The sequence below is a fragment of the Phoenix dactylifera genome, chromosome 4 (assembly GCF_051530095.1).
Source record: "Phoenix dactylifera cultivar Ajwa chromosome 4, Ajwa_hap1_PhDact_Kaust_v1.1, whole genome shotgun sequence".
Lineage (NCBI taxonomy): Eukaryota > Viridiplantae > Streptophyta > Magnoliopsida > Arecales > Arecaceae > Phoenix > Phoenix dactylifera.
Genome location: NC_143193.1, coordinates 4,168,674 through 4,188,763, shown reverse-complemented (window position 1 = coordinate 4,188,763; position 20,090 = coordinate 4,168,674). Strand labels below are relative to the sequence as shown.

Here is a 20,090-nt window from a genome sequence, read left to right as displayed (position 1 = left end):
AATAATATATGATTGTAACATCTTGATATTTTAGGTATAACTAGATCTATCATCACATCTTCCTCTTCTTGACTATGATGAGTTTTGATTTTTTTCTAGCCAAAGAAATAATGTTCACCATATTATTTGGACATGGCATAATGACATGAAAAGTATAGCAATTGGCTTCTGACTTGTTGCTTACTCCTCCGAACATTTTTACCTAACACGAGATTAAAACCTTTAAACTTGTATATCGATGACATCCATGAAAGTGAATATATCAATCATAGAGGGACAAGAAAAGAATAAACTAATCCAAGGCCAGACCTTTATACGCCATTTCCATCAATGAAGAGCATTTATTGCTTAATAAGCTTAGATCACTGAGTTCAGCATCTTTTCATTGACATAATTGATGTACCATGCCTTGCTTGACCAAGATGCTTCCACAGCAGATTTAGACCAAGATGATTGATTTATGTTACTGTGCCAATATAGCTGGAGGAAACTCTTTCGGTTCACCGAGTCACTTAACTGAAATTAATATGATCTCAAATAGTTAGGACAAGACTTGATAATTATCATCATGCTCCTTGAGCCACCTTGGCCACAAGGCTGGCCCTACTTGCACCCTAAAAGAAGCTGGTCCTACGTGCATGAATCCTTAAAACTTTAGATCTCCATGGAAAATGCTGAAGCATGAGAAGGAGACAAACACGCATGTCATCATCCTCCAAATGATCTGCATGAGATGGACGGATAAGAAAAACTGGCCATTCGAGGTCCCAAGAGCCGCCTTATCTAATCCAGTTGTTCTTTTGTTAATCAACTTAGTGTGACGTGTGTAAGTACGATGGACTGATAACAATAGGCTGGAACCAGTCATGGAAAACAATCAACCATATGGGTGTTTGTTCTTAGGCTACCTATCATTCTGAATTCCATCATGCAGAGGAGTACACATCGCCCTTTGAGATCCTCAAGGTTGGCAGCATTCAATAACAGCTCTTCCAAGAAAAGGGAGTGGAGAAAGTCATGTGGGTAACACTTGTATTGAAAAACTCGTACGGGCGTATGTTTATCAGTCCCACATCAGTTATTCGTTGGGTAGATCTTGGATACTTACACAGGATCAAGGAACGCAAATAATATCTTCCGACTAGGCTTTTTGGATGAGATCCTGAATTGTTACAAATAGTATCAAAACGGACTAGACCCATAATCTGCGGATTAGGAGACACTACAGCACGATTAATTGGGGCTGACCACGAGTTGATCATAGTGCTTGTGTTTAGATTTGAATAGATTTGAACCCTTAGCCTGACGAGGACATTAGGGCTTAAACGGAGAGAGTATGTGAGGATCTGTATGGGTGTGTGTTTAGTCCAACATCGGTTATTCGCTGGGTAGATCTTGGATACTTATACAGGATCGAAAAACCCAAATAATACCTTTCAAGCCTTCCTTTGTACAAGAAAAGATAATGGGTACTTGCAATAAATTTTCATACACCGGTGTTTTTAATCTTGAGAAACACTTTGCTTACTAATAATTTATTTTTTAAAAGAAAAAAAAAAGCAATTACCTTGACATCTGCGGAATAAGAGGATGTCATCTGAGCAATTACGGAATAAGAGGATGTCATCTGAGCGTTTTAGTATAGCCTTGGCAGGACTTGGTTGTTCTTTGGAGCAGTGCTTCAATACTTGTCCACAAACTATTTACAACAAGCAAATCACTAAGCAAATAAGGCTTGTTCTTTGTAAAGAATTTATTCATTTCAGCCATATCTTGACATCTGAAAAAAGATGTGTGTCAATGAACACATGGGTGCCAGTAATTTATGCTGTCAAAATTCATCTTCTTGTTGTTACAGGGAAGAAATTAATGCAACACAGCAGGAAATATTGCTGGTGTAATCAGAATTTTCAGAGCAGAACTGAATATTGATTGTGTGGGAAAATAATCAGTTCTTGTATCTAGCTAGATAATTGTAGTCTAATGGACCTTCTGAACCGAAAAAGATAAAAAGAGCATTTACACTTTTAATTTATGAGACTTGCTTAATCAATTAATCTGTTTTGAACTTGTCTAATGGACTCAATAGTTCACCAAGGAACTAAACAAAGTGTTCATTGGGCAATCAAATAGGGCCATACCATCTTGTTCGCATCGGACTACTCATTCTGAATTGCTGGGTGGAGCTCCATGATTTCGAATATGGTGCCATAAATCGAGGATTGGCAAGATCAGAGGAAAACCTGACCTCATTCTGAAACACTCCCACTATTGTCTATTCTGTTCAAGAACTCCTGATCGATGATAAAAGATTATCAAAATAACATTCATCTCATTAACTTTGCTTAAACATATTCTGAAAAAAAAAATCAAATCCTACTGACTCTTAAGAAGCTCACAAGTTAGAGAAGACTGTTTATAGAACAGAGAGTTATAAGTAATTCATGTGCTGATGAAGAACTGAAAAATAATTTTCTTAACATATTTTAGTATTTTAAATGAACTGAAGTCTGATTTTCTATTGAAACATGGGAGTTATTTAAAGATTGACCAGGGACTTAAAGGTAAATTTACTTATCATATCTTATTTTAGCTGAAGTTGGTGACCTCACATTGGAGTAAGCAAATAAGGAGTTTGTAGCGCTTCAATACTAAATGCCTAACTTGCTTTTCTGATAAAATATTTGAAAGCACAACTACTCTCACACGCTAAATGGGCTCAGTTGAGCCTATCCAGTGTACTTGGATCCGATTAGAATATGACCTCAAACTTAACTAAGAATTTTCATTTCAAGAATCTGCAAGAAAATGTGTTTGCTTTATTGAGTATGTTCTAGCCCTAGCTTTCTTACTGAGATCTGATTAACTGAACAAATAAATTGCATGACCTTGCAAAACTACTGCTAACCCACTCACACACATGGTTTAGAAAAAAATGAATCAAAGTTGTTGAAAGATTCAGAAAACTCGATAACATTTTAGCAAATTATCATATCATGTCTGTGTCAATATCGCATATAATCAGAAATATGTGCTGTAATTTGATTGGCATCTACATAATATAGTAAGTAAATAAACTATAGATCAAATAGGTGAATCCACTATGATTTGCCCATATTTATTTTATTCGTCGAAGTTGCCTGATTTTCCATAAGAGCCATATCAGAAGTTGGATACGATGAATTCAGTTTGTAGTACGCTAGTCACGGAGGATTTATAAAGCCTGCCATCTTCAGATAGTTGAGACAAGGCTTGATGGTTATGGTTTAGATACTAAGATTAAAATATTTGGATTTAAACTTTAATTCAAATGACACCCAATTATTTAGGCTAAAATTTTTTTTGGTCCATTTTAATTTCAAAATGATATAGTGAAGAGCCATCAGACTGCTGCTCCAGAAGCAAAGCTTCCATCCAGCCAGAGAACACCTGTTCCAATATATTGTATCCGACACAAATATCGTTTCAAACTTGTTACACTGAATACTAGCACTCATCCAAGGACAATAAGCAAAAGAAAACTTAAGGGAGCCAATATACTAAAATAATTGCAGATCACAAGAAGACAATCACAAGTAAAGCTTCCATTCAGCCACAAACTCTGCCTGTTCAGATTTCCTTGTGACCTGTTCCAATATATTGCATCAAACACAAATAGCATTTCTTATATTACATTGAATACTAGCATATATCAAAGGATAATCACAATAAGCAATACAGAGCTTAAGAGAGCCGATATATTAAAGTAGCTGCAGCCATTGTATGGTCACACCAAGAGAATCATTACTTAAATGGAGTTGAAACCAAGTTACCAGTTCATACATCCCACAAAACAAAGTAGGGTAAACCGGTCTGGTCTCATTTGCGATCTAAATAGAAAAAGAACATCTAACCTCGCCTTAAGCAGCAGCACACTAAATAGCAACAGATAAGTAATCCATGGAACATTCAAGACTTCAAGCTTTGATCGTCACACTGCACAAACACAGACCAGAAGGCTTAAGTGAAGATGTTTGCCACTCGGATCCCACTGGAGCAACCGGATCATACAGCAGTGTCTGGTACCCAGGCTCTTCCTCCAGTGCAAAAAGCAACAGTTTGCCATCAAGTATCCCAAAGCGAAACTCTATGGTTGAACTCCCAGTGACCGGCACAGGGATCTTTTGCCATGAGTTATCAACCGGATTAAATATTGCCAGCTTCCGCTGGCTCTTCCACTCCATACAGAATAGTTTCTTGCCAAGCACAGCATGTGCAGTGACCATCACACACCCATTCTTCATCTCATACCAAGACTGGCATTCAGGGTTGTACACATCCACAAACCTCGAGTTGCCTATTGTGAAGCTTGACCGTCCACCCATGACATAGAGCTTGCCTTCAAAGCTGCAGGCAAAGCAGCCCCACCTCGGGCGGCGCAGGCTTTCGATCAAAGTCCACTCATTTTTGTCAGGGTCATAAACTTCAGCACTTGATAAGCTCTCGCCATCAGATCCATAGCCACCTACAGCATATATTAAACCATTGACCTCGGCACAGGCAAAGTCATAGCGAGCAACGTTCATCTTGGCCAGCATGCTCCAACTACAAGCAAAAGGTAATGATATTTATATTGCATAAATCTCCAGTAGAAAGAAATAAGCTGAAAGCGAAGCATAATCCATCCAGATTTCACAATTACCAGAGTAAATGGAAAGCGAAGTATAATCCCACAACCTTGCGATTGAGGTGCAAGACATGAGCTGAAATCACAATGCAATATACCGAACTGAGACTCGCAAAATAGTAATTCACAAGCTTAAAAATAGGTAACAGCAATTTGCTGAGGGCATATGATCATATGTCAGTGCATCAATTATTACTTATTGCTTGTTATAAGCACTCCGTTACAGATTTAAAAAGAAGGGTGATGCCCCATAATATTGGTGAGCGAAAGGTGATTTAAAGATGGAACCACCTCTTCTCTAACCAGATAAATACCCTCTGTGTACATATATATAAAGAAAAAAAGAAGATACATACCATGTGTTACCACTTTATCGACCCAACCCCCAATCAGCCTCAAACCCTAGAAATCCCACATCAAATAGCACACACATACGGTGGCCAAATAACACTATGCTTTTGGGATGAATAGTAAGCGGTAGAGGCAACACCATAATGGTAGGATGACCTGCCGATCATGAGGTAATCCTCAAAGAATCTTTTCATTCAGTACGGTAAAAGATAGAAGCTTATGTCATTTGTAACAAATCACATCTGACTATTATTACAGACATTTACATAGTATACTAAAATCATACCATGTGACGTTTATGCAAAAACTGATTTTTTATTTTTTTATTTTTTTTCCTTGACATACTGGAGCAAGAAGTTGCAACAATTGATGATCTCATGGATGTCAAGCTACTGCTTGAGTATTGGAAGGAGAAACAAATTTCTCACATCTACAGGTAGGAAACCGAGCCACTAAATGGGTACTGAAGCAAGGAACCAGCCCCCAGCATCAGCTGCTGTGACTGGAGAAGTTACTAACAATCCAATCTAGGTTGATATGGAGGATATATCTGCAGGCTAAAATGCCATGGGATTATTACTGCCCCAGTTTTGGTGCCAATGGAAGGAAGATCATGATTTTAAAATTTACAAAATCAAGGCAGAATGGAGTTTCATTTTCACTACTTTTGATGATTATACCAGGAGGGTCCCTTTATGTACTTAAATCAGTTAAAACACATAAAATCTTAAACTATAACTAACCGGCTACGCTACTAAATGCTTTGAATAAACCTCACAAGTATTGGACATATGCAATACATGTGATGCTTTCATGTAGTTTATGAATGCTTAAATATTATCCATAAAAGGAGTGAGTTTATTAGCATACTTTTAAGCTAACAGTCTATTCTGTATCATCTAACATCCAATTTAAATATAATTTGACATGAAATCTTGACAACCAGAAGATATGAGTCACTTTTTAGAACAATGGATGCATTGATGCTGGCTGTTTGAAGACAGAGCAGTTCATTTTTCCCCCTCAATCTGAATGAAGGAATATTGTCAAGTTCCATCTCATGTCTGGGTCTCACATGGAAGTGAATTGGTTTCATGTTCAGTTCAGAAAAGAAATCCCACAAAGTTGACGTCCTAAATTTTCACCCTCCAAAAATCCTCCTTGTTTTCCTTTTTAAACAAAAGCAAGGATAGATATCTTTCATGGACTGTACATTTTTGGATAAGCTTCCTGTTTTGGCAGCAATTAAGTTTGGATAAAATTTCTTTCAATTCTACAAAAGTTGCACCAAAGTGAAAAGCAAAGAAGCTACTTAGCTACCAATGCACCTTTCGACAATACAAGCAAATAAAAATCATAATTCATGGCAAGACGCTCAAAAAGGAAAAAAAAGTTAACCATGTTACACAACTTGCAGCCAACATTAGAATAATGTTGGTACAGATTATCAGTGCCTTGGACATGAAATTAATAACAACAATAAATACTACTTACAACAACAAATATTATGAATATGAAGATTGGTAAGAGTTAGAAACCATAACAGGCTATGTAGTTGATTCGCTGGAAGATACCAACCTTCAAGAACTACTAACAAACTTAATATAATTTAGCTGAAACCTCCCTTATTTCAAAGAGCACATATAGAAGCATATTACTCATCTAACACAAATGCCAAACCATAAATAAGAACATATTCCTGATACCTGAAGATACCTTTACATAGAATTCTCAAATTCAGCATCACTCCTAGGCAATAATGAGACGATAATGCCTTAAAAAAGAAAGAAAAAGAAAAGAGCAATATGTTACATACCCATTAAGCCGAGAATCATATTGATAGACATCATCTAAAACACACCCTGTCCCAGCATCGACCAAATATCCAGCTATTACTAAAAGCTTGCCATCAAGAACAACAACTCCAAAACCAGCTTTTACAGGACCAGGCATTGGTGGCAACACCTGGTGTGTTTCTCCAAAGCAGCCTAAGACCTCCCAATGACTCCCCTTTCCATCTGCATCACCAGTTAAGATATAGAGCCATTCCTCAAGCTTGCCTGCCTCCTTCCTTACAGTTATGAACTCCTTGCTTTGGATAAATGATCTCCATCTCTTGCAGACGGCACCCATGACAGGAAAGTAACACCGGGGAACAAGTGCAAGGCAATACTTTGCCACATCATCAGGCAACCCAGATAATAAAGGGCAGTACATATCCCATGGTGCTTGCAGGGTAAGCCCCGTGGAAACTTTCAAACAAGATGCAAAATTATTTTTTGTTGCAATGCTGAGACACTTCTCTGACTCAGCAAACCGTTTTCTGACACCAAAGTCCAGCATTGTCAAACTTCCCTGTTAAAAGAATCTGCAATGTGCAAGCAAATCCCTTGTGCCCCAACCAAATGTTTCTCTTCGACTACCAATAAAAATTGTTGGGTGTATTATAAATGACAGTAACTCAAACACAGGGATTCGTGATATCCATCACTTATAGGGATTTTAAGAGACAAAGGCCTGAAGGATGGCGACACTCGGGGCGTGAATGTCAATGATGCTTTGGAAATTGCCCGCACAGTTTTAAATGCCATTCCAGAGAGGCAGCTCTTAGAATAGATTCTCCCTATTGATCTGCAGAAACTAAGCACCTGATTTTTGTTGTTGCTGTTGTTGAAATTGTTCTCTCCCCCAAACATCACCCCAATATCTACACAATCTCAGGAGAACCCAAAAGAAAAAAAGAAGAATCAAAATCTCCCACACTATCTCTGAAAACAAAGTGTACACACACAAACACATGCAGAAGAAAAAGGGGAGAGGAGGGGGGAGTGAGAAAGAGAAAGTTTACCAAAGGCCATAGAATTTTGAATTTATTTAGCCCCCGGTAGCATCCATTTTCTAATAGCTGAATCAACTGTAACAAGGAAAATGTAAAAAAAAATAACCAGATTAAGCAGACTACCAAAATGAAAGTTTAGTTGGCATACATTCACTGTCAGAAATTTTTAATTTCTTGAAGATTTTAAAGGCTTGGGATTATTTAGCTTACAACTAGTAACTAATGGTCTTGCAATTAATTAACACATATTGGCACGACATACCAAAATTTCCTTAGAAAATTAATTTCAGAAATTTGTGCCTTCAATAATCTGATTATCAAATGATGCAGTGCAGAAACTTTCACATTCTTTTTTTCTCGATAAAAGAAAACGATTTCATACTGGATGAAACAAAAATTGAAATATGATTTTCCAAAACCTGTAAGTAATACTGGCCATCTGCTTGGGTGTATCTTCTTCAAACTTTATGCTTGGATATTTGAACAAGAAAGAGCCATTCAAAACAATCAGAATATGATGTTCCATCTTGCAGATTGGACCGAGGAAACTAAACTGAAGACTCAAAAAATAGATGCATGTTCTTATCAAGGAGTTAGGTATCAGTAGGCTCAAACTCTAGAATCTTGCACCCTCAAATAAACCATGAATGGGCCCAGTTTCTGCTTGAGTATTGTTAGGTGTTCTTGTCATTATCTTAATAAAAAGTTCATCGGTGTTTTGCCCGGGCTTGAGAGTAAATATAAAAGGAAATAATTCCGTAGCACATCTGAAGTAACCCAATGGCTTTCTAATATTCTGGAATTCAAGAGTTTCAAATGCTTAACATTTACACCAGATAGTTCCTGCAATAACCACTTCAAGAGATAAATATCTTATCAACATGTTCAATGAAAAGCCGAATTTATTTTTAAGCACTTTCTACAGTAGCCACCTTTATAAGTATGACTGCTTCAGTATAAGTGCTACATAATAGCAGATTCTCCCCTATCACCATAGCAATGGAAAAAAAAAAATCTACAAAGAGAAAAAGAAACTCATGACTTCTATGTGTTTTTCCTTTTCTAGAACATATTAGGTAGATATAAGATATCTAGATGGATGTTCATATATTTTCATTTTTTACCATCCAAAATTCCAAATGGACACAATAGAACATATAATAACTACTTTACTCAAAACCTCCCCTCTCCTTCCCAATCTCCAACTAACAAATCAAGCAGAACATCAGAATAACCAAAATCTAAATTTATTAGAAGGAAAAAAAAATACTAGAAGAAACAACAAGCAGATATATTCAACTAATTCAAAAAATTGAAAGAAAATAACCAATTTACTTGAAGCAAAAAATAGACTTTCAAAGAATCTCATATAACTCCATAGCAAGCCGCCGAATCGGAGATCACCAGTGAAAAAAAGAAAAGAAAAGAAAATCCAGACATACGGAAAAAATCGAATTTTTCGACTCGAAAAAAGGAATTTGCACGTAGATTCCTAGCAAAAGCGGAAAATTGATACAAAAGTTCGCTTGGAAGATTAGACAAATTCGATCTGCAAGTCAAACGGATAGATTTTGAACAATATACTGAATAAAATTGAGGCAGAAAAATAGGGATAAGAAGATGAGGAAAAATACCTAAAAATAAGATTTTTTTACCCGACCAAAATCGGAAGGTGAGGAGAACGGCGAGATAAAAGGGGGCAGAGAGGGATGGGGGTCGGAGTTGGGGTGGGGGGGTCCGGAATTCCCCAAAAAAAAGGGACGGAAGAGGACAAAAAAATGGCAGCCAAAGGAGTTCATCCGTGCGCCGGCTCCACACAACAACAATAAATTAATTATTATTATTTTTTTATTATGTTTGTTTGCAGGAACAAAGGGAAATTATTAGTATTTTCTGATATTAGATTGAAACGAGGTCTCAGAATTTTTTTTTTGATCAGTCCTCAAAAAGTTTTAGGACCTGTTGGATATTCTTTTACTCTTTACAGAAAATAAGGCTCAGAATTCTGTAGAAACCAGAGCTACTTATCCATCTAACTCATATCTTCTAAAAATTTATCTAAATTCCAGCCCAAATCCTATCTCTGAGCTAAGGAAGAAAACAACGCACGATTTCTCCATAAAAAATTTAATCCATCTAACTCACATCTTCTAAAAAAATTATCTGCCCAAATCTAATCTTTGAGCTAAAAAAAAAGACACAATTTTTTTATAAAAAAATTAGTTTTTTTTTCAATAGAATTTATATTCAAAAATGTTTGATTAATAGAGCTATGCATAAATGTGCCGCCCAATCGATGAATCCTGCAGAATTTTTAGCCTAATTTAATAATAATATCTAAATAAACTCTTAATTATTGCGTATCTAATTTTAATAGATCCCATAGAAGTTGTTCTTCTCATGTAATAGCTATTATTTTCCCAAAATATATTATTTAGATTTTTAAAGGAAAATAATAACTATTGGGGTCGGTATTATTTATATAACGATGAAAAATAATGATCTATGGATAGTGTTGCTTCTCTATTTATCTTTTATTAGATGAAAGATATTACTTTTCAGGATAGCACAATAAAAATCTAATTAAAAAATTTAAATTTAAAAAACTAATATTTTATTTAGAGATTAGAGATTATTATACTGCTAGATGGATATTGTCATGTTAAATATATGTTAAAAAATAAGCAAAATTTTATTTAATGTAAATATCGGTTTTTCTGATTGTTGTAAAAAATAAAAATATAACTGAGAAGAAGTCCGTACCATAAGAAAAAATAGACAGTCGTGAATTTTTTTATCAGAATCAGTTTTCTATTCTACCAACACTGAACCAAATTCTGTTTGCGGATATAATAGCTGTAAAGTATGTAAGACACTAGCTTTTTCTTATTTGGGCTACAGATTATTGTCCAAAATGATATTTAAGTTTTATTTAAAATTATTTTATTTTTTTATTTTTTAATATAATATTTGAATTTCATTTAAGATTAATAATTTAATTAATATTCTGTTAAATTATGAATTATAGTATTGAATAAAAATAAACTTTAAAGGGATAAATATAGGTTTTTGAAATTATTGTAGCTTGGAGTAATCTATCTCTAACCTTATTCAATATTTTTTTAAAAAAAACAATGTTATTTCCTTTCTCTCTTTTTTTTTTTTTTTTTTCTGCTAAAAACGGTGATTCATACTACACGGGTACGAATGCACCTAGAAGAGTCAGCATACAAAATGTCCCGAAATGCACCGGGCAAATCATCCTCACCAACCCATAGGGAGCCGCCTGAGTGGCTCGCAACATACGCCGCCACCCAGTCCGCCGCCCCATTGGCCTCTCGATATACATGCACAGCTCGCCATAGTACCCCCTCCCTCAGCATCAACCATATATCCCGGAGCAATGGATGAACTCCCCTCTCGTTGAGAGAGCCTTTCCGGATCCAGCTGATCACCGTGGCCGAGTCTCCCTCCAAGATGATGGAGCTCGCCCGAAGGACAAGTCGCGCAAATCGCAACCCCATCCAAGCCGCACGCAGCTCTGCCCCTGGTACCGAGCTGTCGAAGATCTGACAGCCTCCATGTTATTTCCTTTTCTCTTCCAATACTCAGTAGAGTCAAAGTTAGACAGGCCCTCGTCCCTTTCACTTACGGCTGCTGTCCTTTTCGGATCAATTTAGAATATGTTAACTATCCATGTGGTACGTGCGTGTACTCTTCTGCAAGACAAAAAATTATTACAGAAGTGTGATTTGCTTTCGAACTTTTTTTTTTTTTTTTTTATATGCAAGGGCAACCCACACTAATTTGCATGAGCACAATCAATAAAAATAAAAAAAAAATAATAGAAAAATTCTCATGATTCTTTCAAAGACTTCTATTTCAATATCGAATAATAAAAAACAAAATGGCCTTATCAGTAATTTTAGAAAGTTGCTACATCCTTTCGATAGCTTGTGAATCTTCTGCAGCAGTGGTTGTTCGTCGTCGTTCTTATATTGGCTTTGAATCCATTTAATCACCGTGTCGGAATATGCTTCAAAATAAATACAATTTACATCTAAAATGTGCCTCGTATAAATGAGATTTTTTCAGGTAGAACTCAGTTCTACTCGTACACAAAAAAAAAAAAAAAGGGCTAGTTCATAACTCTGCTGATGTCACCATATTTTTTTAGTTTTCTTTTTCTTTTTTTAGGCTACCAGGCTGCAACATTGGGTTAGCCAGGTGATGTCACTCTATTGTGGATTAGAAAATGATGGAATGGTCATGCTTTCCTTGATCTCTAGGCTGGGAAGAAGCCCTGTTTGGCTAAAAAAGTGAAAACAAATGAAAAAAGAAAAAGGAGGAGAAACAACTTTCCTGCTGTCTACTTCAGTATTTTTATTTCATCAAAAATTAATTATTTCACTATCCTAGAAATGAAATAAATATGGAATACAGATCAAATTGCAATGACTCCAAATTTTTTTTTCAAAATTGATGTCTTTTATAGCAAAATTCAGATGCATTTTAGTTGTATTGTCTAATTAGCTCCAAAGTGAAGTTGCTCAGATGGGAGCACACCAAAGCATGATCTCTAGCAAAATCATGACATTGCGAAGGGAAAATAATATCAGGGTAGAGATCTCGTGACATCGAAAGGATGAGTAGAGGTGAGTGGCGATCTTGATTTGCCTAAATCTTTGGCAGTGGGGCAGCAGCGAACTCTCTACTTGGATAGACAATGAGATTAGGTGATAAGAGTGTAGAGAAGGCAAGAATGGGAAGAGTAAGAGCAATTAGGGTTGTGGATCTGAGTCGGTTTTCTTTTGAGTTGAGAGAAACTAAGTTAAATTTTAAATAAAAATATGTGCGTATATTAATTTAAAAGCTTAACAGAATGGAGCATCCCACTAGTCAAGTTTGGTTTGATTGTTTTACAAGCTATATTTCAAGTTTGAGCTTGGTTCATTTGGGCTTTGAATGAACCCAAATGAGCTCTCTATGGAGCCAAGCTCGAGGTTCTTATAGACAGCATGGTGTGTTTGCATGACTAGATAGTATTTCCACTATATTTTCTCAACATTGAAACACTCATCCGAATGGAAAGAAGAAAGAATTTTCTCAACCCGTTCAACTTGAATCTCTTTAAAAAAATTACAAAAAGGTGAAAAAATTATGACAGTGGAGTTTATGTTTCATTTTTTTTCATTAATAATCTACACCTCATAAACTGAGGTACATAGCTCCTATTTATAATAGTAGTGAGATTCTTCCTTTCACAATTCAGATCGAATTTCTCTCCTAGTTTGAATAGGACTAGAACTCAAAAAAAATATGACTAATAAAAATAATCACAAAAAAGACTAAAATTCAATAGGAGATAAATCTCGACTTTTATATCAACTATGCATTTTGTCACTTTGTTTAACTCTTTATGAATTAAGAAATACATCTGAACAAAATCTTTTCAAAAAAAAAAAACTTTCGGTGTGACCGACTTATTTTAAAGCCCAAACAATAAAATTCAACCATTTTAATACTTGAAGGGGTTCGCACTAAGTCGTAGATCATGAAAGATTACCCATTTTTTTTTAAAAAAAATATCATCTCAATTGGAAATTATATGATCAAGTTATAACCTTTGTAAGTTTGGCATATGATTCGGCTTCCTGATATGCTAGATTTTGCTCCTAGACCTTATCCAGCCTTACTCATAGCAGTCAAAATGGTCCACATCGAATCTGGTGATTCTCTTAAATTAAAGCTCCCTCTATTTAGGAGATCTAGCTCCTACTAAATCAGAACTAAAGATGAGAAAATACTTATTTCTCTATCTTACTCTTGAACTACTTAGTTTTGCTAAGAGCAGACTTGCTCTTCTTTGATAGATGCTAGATCTTTATCTTTAGAAATGGAAGACAGCTTCACTATAGAAGTTACTGGTGCTTGTGTTCAAGATGTCGTCAATCGAGATACGATCTTGATGAGTTGGATAATCTTCTTCTCCAATTGCGTGAGATATCCTCATTATCCATCAAGGTAGAACTAGCATCATACCCACCTTTATCTTTTGATTTACTTGAAGCTTCTATTATTTTCTTATATTACTTGCACATCTGGACTATAAACGAAGACCGCTATAGATGTAGAGAATCGAAGCTCTGATACCAACTTGATCCGATCAGGAAGAAAAAAGAAATTTCTCAACATACTCAACTCGAATCTTTAAAAAAAAATTAGAAAGATGAAAAAACTATGAAAGTAGGGTTACGTCTCTTTTTCTTTCATTGATGATCTATACCTTATAAATTGAGGTACACAACCCCTATTTATAGTAATAGCAAGATCCTTTTTTTCACAATTCAAGTCGAATTCCTCTTGTAATTCGAATAGGACTAATTCTCCAAAAAAATATGACTAGTAGAAATAATCACAAAAAATACTAAAATTCTATAGAAAGTAGATCTTGGCTTCTACATCAATTTTGTTAGCTGTCACTTCATCTAATTCTTTATTAGTTGGGAGATATATTCGATCAAAGTTCTTTCCAGAAAAAAAATAATTTGACTAGCCTATTTCGAAGCCCAAATGATAGAATTTTAGTTTGTTTTAACACCTTCAAAGATTGGCATTAAGTTGTAGATCTCGAAAAGTTATCTAAATTAAATATTCATCATTCTAATCAGTGTATGACCAAGTTATTGTCTCCAAAAGTTAAGCACACTGGGGCTTTACCTGTTGGGTTGGCTAGGGACATCTAAAACTTCCATTCTGCTCTTGCAGCGTCTAGGACCGTGCATGTCTCTTGGGTGCCCCCATCCCCTAGCTTCCTCAAGATGAACTTCGATGATAGTGTGGGTGAGGACGACAGCTGTGGAGGTGTGGAATTCACCATCAGAGACTACGCTGCTTGTCTGGTGGCGGCAGGGGGACGGTGGATTTATAACACGTCTATTGCATGTGCCGAGCTTAGAGCTGCCTGGGAGGGGTTGTCCTATGCCCGACAAGTGTTGGCGACAGATAGCGTCCTCCTCGAGGGAGATTTGGCTTTGGTGATCGAGTAGATCCAAGGTTGGGTATGTATCACGGAGGAGAGACCGATAGTTCATGATATTTGCAGACTTCTGAGGGAGTGCAGCTCCTACCAGTCTGCGCATGTATACAGGGAGGCAAACGGTGCTGCCGACTGGGTAGCCTCGTTTGCGGCTCATCACTCGGGTGGCTTTGTATGCGTGGACCAGGCATCTTTGTCAGTGGGCCTATGCAATATTTTGTTTTCTGATTTATTGGCCGCATTCACACTCGTTGAGCATGAGCCGCCGTTGTACCAAAAAAAAAAAATTGGCACATGACTCGACTTTCTGATATGGCGGATCTTGCTCGTGGATTCTATTTAACCATATTTGTATTGGCTAAAGTAATCCACATCAAGTCTAGAGATCCTCCTAGATCAAAAGCTAAAGAAAAATATACTTGTTGGATAAGGAACATCCAACAAAATCTGGAGAACCACATCCCAAAAACAAAATTTGGAGATAGACATCTAGATCTAGATGAGGTTCACTTCCTAATTCCAAGAAAATGCTATATGATATAGCTCAGTGACACAAACATGTAACACTAGGATGGTACATTTTGATTTAATCAACTCTTCAAGAATCAAGCCAATACCCTCAAGTGGCTATTAATCCCCTTGTGTCACATGATATTAGTGCACGTTATTTGTTTGATGATATCTTATATGATTAATGGTGTAATCTAACTGAACTTGATTGAGTCTAGGTGTGATCAAGCTTGGATGGGAAATTATTTTGAGCTCAATACTTGAGATTAAGCTTTATTTGTTTGCCATCACTTTGAGTTTGATACGAGCTTAATTTCGAACAAAGCCAAATATGAGCCTAATTGATTAGCTTGAAAATCATAAATCAAGCTAAAAATCAATTCAAGTTGGTTTAAATCTTAGTTATGAACTCTCAGTCTGAGTATGTTATGGACCCCACCATGGGGGCTAAAATGTTGGTACTTAATTAGTCCTAAAAGTTATATCGCAAGAAGATGCGTGACATACCGCAAGCAGATATGCCATCCCAAAGAATTTAATCGCTAGATGATGCATGGCACACTATAAGAAGATATATGGTATTATGATCCTACAACAAAAAAATATGGCCATAGCTCATGATTAAGGAGATAAACTTGATAATTTGAAAGAATTCTAATTTATAAACAAAATTTAATTTTGAGAAAGATTGAATTTAGCATGCATAATATTTGATAATGCTGCATACTAAAATTTGGTTTTGAATTAATGAATTCCATATGTTTATTTTCTATAAATGATTATTTAATTAATTACTTGATTAATCTCATTAAAGTGTTCATTACTTATTGGGTTGTGTAGTTCATTACTCAAAATCTTACTATTTTTACAAATCTAAGAACTAAGATGGCATGGGGTTATGAGGAGAATGACTAGAATCCGAATTTGACGGGTTTAATTTAGACCAAGATTTGACTACAATTTGATGTAAGATCTTTTGAATATTGTTGGTTTTATGAGACATTAAAGTTTGATTCTAGTTATTTAAATTAAAGTTTGAACATTAGTTATTTAAATTTATTTCACTGCTTGCTTTATGATATCATGATGAGATGCCTTGCATGCTTGTGGAAAGAATTTTCGATAAGTATGCGGCGGTTGCTGCGACCCCTAGCTCGTGATCTTGGGTCGGAGGTGTGATAGGATGGTCATTTCGAATTCTTTAATGTCAGGCCATACCTAAGTCCTCATATCGTGTATTAATTAACAAAGAGAAAGGTTTATGGGCATGGTTTGGCCATGCCAAAAACACGTCTAAGAGTCCAAAATTCACCACAATTCCTTTCTCTGCTTTTTTTATTTAAAAAAAAAATCTCTTGCTATATCATACGAGGCCTGGAGTTCAATATGCACACTAGACTTGAGGTTTTCGCACTATATAAATAGAAGTTGAGACGGTGTAAACCAAATACATTTGCATGATTATGATTAAAGGTATGAATGTGCCAAGCTAAGCCCAACATCAAGCTACTAAGCTTAGCTCAAGCTCGAAGAAAGCTTAATAGATATTGTTTATGTAACACCCAGCTCAACTAGTAAGGAACTAGACCTAGTCTACTTGATCGGCCTAAATATATAAGTTAGAGTAGGAGATAAAAAGAAAAAGGATAGAGCCTTGTTTGACTAGGAGTGGGAGACATACTTTTTTCTATTCTGATTTCTTTTAGGAGCTAGAAAACCTAGCCCGCAACAGCAATTTAAAGACCCCAAACCCCTTTTCACCTCACTACCGATAGATTATGTCGATCACCACCACTAGAGCACCATCGATTCCTTTCTCCTTCTCCTCTTGGCATCCAACGACCTTGGCTCATAATGCCTACTGAAGATTTTAGTTAAGTGCTCACCGGAGTCTTAGGTTCCAAGAAAATTTTTAAAATTAATTAAGTCTCTAGTTTGGTTTCGCTTGCAAGGTAAGTAATGTGACCATTTTTCTAGATTTATTGGCAAATTACAAAATTATTATATTAATCATTTTGAATCATACTATTCATGATACATGGATTTGATGAATGGTATTTTATTATTAAATATGCTTTATTTTGAAATATTATTACAATGCTTGGTTGGAAATATTGAACTCATTCTATTGATTTCGATATCGCATGATTTTTTGTATTTTTGTTAAACTGAGATATGAAATGCATGATTATTTTGAACTCTCAACCTAACTTTATTAAGAACTCGGCCAATGGGAGCTAATATGTTGGCACTCGATTTGTCCTGAAAGATTTATGTTGCAAGAAGAAGCGCGATATACCACAAGAAGATATACAGCATTATGACCCAGCCATAAAAAATATGGTCATACTTATGGTTGATGAGATGAACTTTATGATTTGAAAAAAAATGAATTTATGAATAAAATTTGATTTTCTGAAAGATTAAATTTAGCATGCATAATATTTTGATAATGTTGCATACTGAGATTTTTTTAATAAATGAATTCTATATACTTATTTTATGTAAATAATTATTTAATTTATTACCTAATTAATCTATTAAAAGTATTAATTACTTACTAGGCTATTAAGTTTGTTATTCCATACCTTGTTGTTTTTACAGATTTTGAGAATTAACATGGCATAGGGTTATGATCGGAAGAGTGATTAGAGGCCGAATTTGACATCTTTAATTTAGATTAGGATTTGACTAGAGTCTGATGTAAGATCTTTTAAATATTGATTGGTTATGTGAGACATTAAAATTTGATTCTAGTATTTAAATTAAAGTTTGAATATTTGTTATTTAAATTTATTCTGCTATTTGTTTAGGATATCTTGTTGAGATGCCTTACATGCTTGTGGGGAGAGTTTGCTATAAGTATGCGGCGATTGCTGCGATCCTCGACTCATGATCTTGGCTCGGGGGTGTGACAATTCAAGCTGAGCTTAACTCAAATGAGATACTAGCAATTCCAGCCCTATCTGACCATAAGTAGCTAAGTTGCAATAGTAAAAATAGTTCCAAAAAGAAGATTTGTAAGGGAAGCCAGGTAGGTGACATATTGATTTTTTTTTACATGCAGGGAAGGAGTGATATGTAGAATGACATACTATTCCGTGTATATCAAATGCACTAGCCCGGAATCCAAAACAAACACTAATTAATTCATGAAATAGAAATGAAAAAATAGACAGAAGAAAGATTTTTGGAGAGAAAACAATTTTTTTAATAAAACATAGAAGCCCAAATGAACAAATTCGGCTTCTCTCCGCAGCAAAGATGCCACAAGCTCTCTCTCTCTCTCTCCCCCTCCCTCCCTCCCTCCCTCTCCCTCCTCTCATAAAAACTCTTCCTACCTATGGTGTCTCAAAAGAGACTCCCAACTCTACTCTTCACTTAACTCTCCCACTCTTCATAAAACCATATACTCCCACTAAATGACAAAAAAGTTCATCTTCCATTAAAAGATGAAAATAGCACCATCTTCCACTAAAAGACAAACTCTAGTATATTGTATCTAGAACTCAATCTAACTTAACATTGATTTGAATCCTAATATTATTAAAACTAATGATCAACTAAATAGAAATTCTAATAAGATTAGGATTAGGCAATCGATCTCAACATTCCCTCTCAGTGCAAAGTCCATGCCAATAATATTGAATCTTGCTAAAATCAGTGCAATAGCCATTACCATTATTGCTGCAATAACAACATACAAGGACTTGTCAAACTAATAACTAAATAATTCAACTTCTTTATGGGTTGGAATAATAACTCCTTCACTAGCTCGTCTTCTTCGATGCATATATTGAAGTCGACAATGTTTTTTAACATTTTTTCTCAACATTGACTCCATAGTTACAATACTAAGATTCCATCAAGTATCTAAATTATTCTAATGAACATCAAGTTGCTAATTGTAATCGCTGCGAGCATCAGCAATTACCAAGGCATATTATGAATCATCTACACCAAGCATGAATTGTTATTGTTTGATCTCTAAAACTACTTCCAAATTAGCTGGCTCTTCATCCTTGTGGCTAACTAACTCTCCAAAGTAAACATCCATATTTTGGATTGTTTTATCATAAGACTCTTCTAAATGATTTGACTTCTCTATAACTGGATTAATTATAGCATCCTTTGACTCGTTCTAAGCAATTTCAAAATCAATTTATTCTTCCATCACAATCTTTTCTAAACTTGATATGATATACATTTGATCGAGCTTCTCCTGCTCTAAATTTTCTTGTGGAAATGATTGATTCTTGAGCTAATTAATCTCATGCTTTAAATTTTTAGGACTTGATCCAATTTCTAATTGAATATTCTCTCTCTCTCTCTCTCTCTGCTTCAAATCTTTATCGTTAAATCAAATCCTCTCTTTATTTGAATTTTTGGGATAGCCAGGAATTAAAACTCACTCTTCAAGCAACTTTTGTTTGAAAATACCTTGATGTCTCGTCTCGTTAGATCTTGAGTAGACAACAGCAAAAATATCCTATATTATCTGCTGCTTTAGTATATCCTAGATATAGAAATAATTCTCTCTATCCATCGTAGCCTATAGAATCCACATCATCTTTTTAACTTTCAAATTCTACTTTCTTCTTGCAACCTCATTATCAAGAGAATCTATTAGCATCATCTCTGACTTTTCAAAATCTTGTCCCATCAAATATGATTGATCATAGACT

At 35.4% G+C, this 20,090-nt stretch overlaps 1 protein-coding gene across 3 annotated transcripts; it reads right to left on the bottom strand.

Moving 5' to 3' along the window:
* Window positions 1–3,639: 3,639 nt before the first annotated feature.
* LOC103706513 (F-box/kelch-repeat protein At1g67480-like) lies at window positions 3,640–9,677 on the bottom strand. Of its 3 annotated transcripts, XM_088719644.2 has the most exons (5): window positions 9,491–9,677; window positions 8,276–8,699; window positions 7,866–7,931; window positions 6,834–7,724; window positions 3,640–4,584 (listed from the first exon to the last, which is right to left on the bottom strand). In XM_088719644.2, the coding sequence occupies exons 4-5, from the start codon at window positions 7,358–7,360 to the stop codon at window positions 3,957–3,959; spliced, it is 1,155 nt and encodes a 384-aa protein (XP_088575770.2). In that variant the 5' UTR covers window positions 7,361–7,724; window positions 7,866–7,931; window positions 8,276–8,699; window positions 9,491–9,677; the 3' UTR covers window positions 3,640–3,956. The 3 variants fall into 3 exon arrangements, with proteins under 3 accessions (XP_088575770.2, XP_008788862.4, XP_088575771.2); XM_008790640.5 differs by lacking the exon at window positions 8,276–8,699; XM_088719645.2 differs by lacking the exon at window positions 8,276–8,699 and having other exon boundaries at window positions 3,709–4,584; window positions 6,834–7,733.
* Window positions 9,678–20,090: the final 10,413 nt, after the last annotated feature.

What these genes read in the sequence shown, in the direction of transcription:
- LOC103706513 (XM_088719644.2), bottom strand. Translation starts at nt 7,360, where the DNA reads ATGCTGGACTTTGGTGTCAGAAAACGGTTTGCTGAGTCAGAGAAGTGT. An exon ending in TATGATTCTCGGCTTAATGG is followed by an intron (nt 4,585 to 6,833) that starts GTATGTAACATA and finishes TTTTGCTTGTAG; the next exon opens with TTGGAGCATGCTGGCCAAGA.